Source organism: Papaver somniferum, chromosome 3 (genome assembly GCF_003573695.1).
Source record: "Papaver somniferum cultivar HN1 chromosome 3, ASM357369v1, whole genome shotgun sequence".
NCBI lineage: Eukaryota > Viridiplantae > Streptophyta > Magnoliopsida > Ranunculales > Papaveraceae > Papaver > Papaver somniferum.
The window spans coordinates 2,406,351-2,409,550 of NC_039360.1; the positions used below are offsets into that span (position 1 = coordinate 2,406,351).

Here is a 3,200-nt window from a genome sequence, read left to right on the forward strand (position 1 = left end):
AAATTATGAGATGACTAGTATCCCAATAAGGGCCTCCACTAAATAAGTAGGTATGGCTTCAATAAATACTTCAATGGTAATTACAGAAAAGGGTGCAACAAAAAGGGTGTTGAATAACTACTTCAACAAAATTTCATTGTGAACTGAAGATAACCCAAATTCATTTTCTCACTACCGCATAATAGTGCTTACACATTGAAACTGGTATTTCAGGAGATTGTCTAACACGCTGATCCACAATGATATTAACTCTTCTGCTTAAATCATCTTTAAAAACCGCTATCGGAATCCGTATCCAACCCACTAAGAAACTTCCTATTAACCCCTATTTGATACCTATTTCATGAAATCAAAATGAAAATTTCTATCCAATTTTACATTATCATCATTTGTTAAAGCAAAATCAATATCGACAAAATACCACAATTAACTATATCATAACCTAAAATGACTTATTTTCGATCTATATGGAGAACCCTAATTTCCGATCAGAACATATTTCGATCTACATGGAGTTCAAAATCTAAAAAAATTAGAAATCAAATTTCTAGGGTTTACAAAATCAAACATTATTTTGATTTTTGAAAAACAGGATTTCTCATACCTGATATGTAGATCTTATAGATGAGCTTCATTTTAGGAAAAAAGGATTCCGAAGGTGTGTGGTGTGTTTTGTGGAAGAAAAAGAGTTAGCTCTTTGTGAGAGGTGAAGTCGAAGATATAGAAGTGAAACCCAGATTAAATTAATGTCACTATTAGCCTAATAATCCTTCTTTAATCCCGTATAATTCTTGTATAATCGTTTATTCTTGTACAATAACGTATAATCTTTCTGTAATTATGATTAATCTTCCTGTTATTATGATTAATCTTTTTGTTAATTATGATTAGTGTTCGATGTGCAAAAGAAAGAAACATGGTTGTCTACACTTCAAACATCATATTATGCCTAGATTCTGGATGTCTACATATCCACACTACACATCCACGTGGCATCAGTAAAAAGATGGTGGGGCCTCAGTCAAAAACAAACTTATCATAATATTATAAGAAAGAAAAAGTAATAATAAAAAAATTCGATGTCTACATATTAAACGTACGGTCATGACACAATTAGGCATTTCCGTAAAAGACTAGGGTATACATGTCCGTTGACCGGTCATGGTCACACTTTTAGAAGGATTTTCAAATTAGTCACACTTTTGGAATAAACCCACATTTCATTCACACTTCAAGTAAGATACCACTAAAAAGTGGAAACTCCACCGTGTGGGATTAATAAGTTTTCCATTCACAAACGGAAACAATAAATTATAATTTTTATTAAAACTTTAAAAGTCGTATTTTATTAATCGTTTTCCAACATATTGTACCGTACCCATCTGCATATTGTAGAACCAATCACTTTCTATGCATTATCTGTTCTTTCCAAGACATTACTTGTATGCTTCTAAACTAGCTGGAAATTAAATTTTACAGTAGTTATGTTGCTTATTAATATATAACATTTCAGTCCGCTTCATGGGGTTTCTGCTTTTGGTTTTCTGGTGTGCATGTAGGAACCATAGAAGTAAGAAGTAAAACCCCAAAGTGATAGAGCCAAGGCCATCCCTTTTTCTCCCGTGAAGTTCTCATGGAAAGCTATCACCGCTGCAATTTGAGAAAAAGCTAGGAAAACTGCAGTCATGACTCCAACGAAGAGTGAGGAAGTATAGAGTATAATCCCCGCTCTCCCGATAAACATCAGCTGCCAAACTACCATATTGGAAACTAACACTACGTAGTACATTTTCGCTCCTAGTCCAAATTCACTTGCTTCTTTATGTATTTCCTGTAAATATTGCAACAAATGTTTTAAAATTGGCACAAAATTATTTTCATCCTAAAAATCCAAATTCACTTACCATGAAATCCTGATTTATGAGACCTCCAATTGTGCAAAATAGCGTAGCAAAGAGGGCCGCAAAAACTTGAAACTGCAACACAATAGAATAAGTCATGGCTTGAATGGCCTTAGCATAAGCCACCTGAGTGCTCACTATAGAGAACCCGAAAATTGCAGCAGCACCAACAGTTATAAAGAAGCCCAACAAGTATTGAGAATTTGTAACTCCAGGAGGGGCGATCACTGGACCTTGATAAACCAAGTAGTACAGCACCCAACCACAACTGCATTTATGGAATAAGGAGTAAACTTCTGTTTAACCCAAATAAATGAAAGGAAGGAAGTGGCTACAAGGAGACATAACGTTGATACTGGCAGGAATGATATACCGTAAGAATACATAAGATTGCCTATTCCTTGAACTAAGCCTATCAGAGCAGCACATAATAAAAGCTTTCGAGAAGCAAAAAACTCAATATTAGGTAGCGTATGATCTCGTCGAGAATAAAGGATTATGAGTGGGATGAATAGTATGGGAAACCCAGACATGACTAACCAACTTGATAAACTCTGCATTACTCTCGGGGTCATCCATGGCCATATATGTTCTTGTGAGCTGAAATATTACCCAAATTGGAAAATATTTTATAAAGAATTTGGTGCCGACGGGTACGTCATTAGTGATGTACTTTGATCTCAACTCGAGTGCAAGTGGTCACTTTTCCATATACGTCATTATTGACCAATAATTGAAAAAGCACGGGACTTATGTGGGCCAGCTCAACTTGTAAAACCATGGCCTATCCATAAAGATATTTTTAGAAGAAACCGATTATTGGGCTGCAGATTATGAACTTTGTAGGGGTGAGCAAAAGCACCCATACATATAGATATGGATTTTATCCAAACCAATCCGTATTTAGCGGGCGGGTGGATATCCAACTCGTTTTTAGGTGGATTGGATGCGGGTGAATATATCACCCCACTCCAGAATATAGTTTTGGTGTTGCACCAAAATATGAAGACAACCTAGAAAATGAGCAAGGTATTTACATTAAGAATCCGGGGAAATAATGAGGATCAGAATGAGAAAGAGGGGCAAAGTTATTTATAGACTCCATATGCATGATCATAAATCTTTTTTTTGCCTGTTTTTATTGTACATAGTATTAATATTAATATTTTGTAATTATGTTTTGAAATCGACAAATCCACCCAGTTTATCCATTTATATGTGGGTTATTTTATCCATTGGGTAATGGAATGGATGTGGATACATTTCTAATATCCGTCATTTTAATGGATTGGACACAGG

General features: G+C 35.1%; 1 protein-coding gene across 1 annotated transcript; it reads right to left on the bottom strand.

The window, feature by feature from the left end:
• Window positions 1-1,518: 1,518 nt before the first annotated feature.
• On the bottom strand, window positions 1,519-2,034 carry LOC113360851 (purine permease 3-like). Its single transcript, XM_026604295.1, has 2 exons — window positions 1,905-2,034; window positions 1,519-1,831 (listed from the first exon to the last, which is right to left on the bottom strand). The coding sequence occupies exons 1-2, from the start codon at window positions 1,998-2,000 to the stop codon at window positions 1,520-1,522; spliced, it is 408 nt and encodes a 135-aa protein (XP_026460080.1). The 5' UTR covers window positions 2,001-2,034; the 3' UTR covers window position 1,519.
• Window positions 2,035-3,200: the final 1,166 nt, after the last annotated feature.

Bases quoted from the DNA above. Each gene is read 5' to 3' on its own strand.
- LOC113360851 (XM_026604295.1), bottom strand. From the start codon at position 2,000: ATGACTTATTCTATTGTGTTGCAGTTTCAAGTTTTTGCGGCCCTCTTT. The intron at 1,832-1,904 runs GTAAGTGAATTT...CAATATTTACAG, and splicing joins TCATAAATCAGGATTTCATG to GAAATACATAAAGAAGCAAG.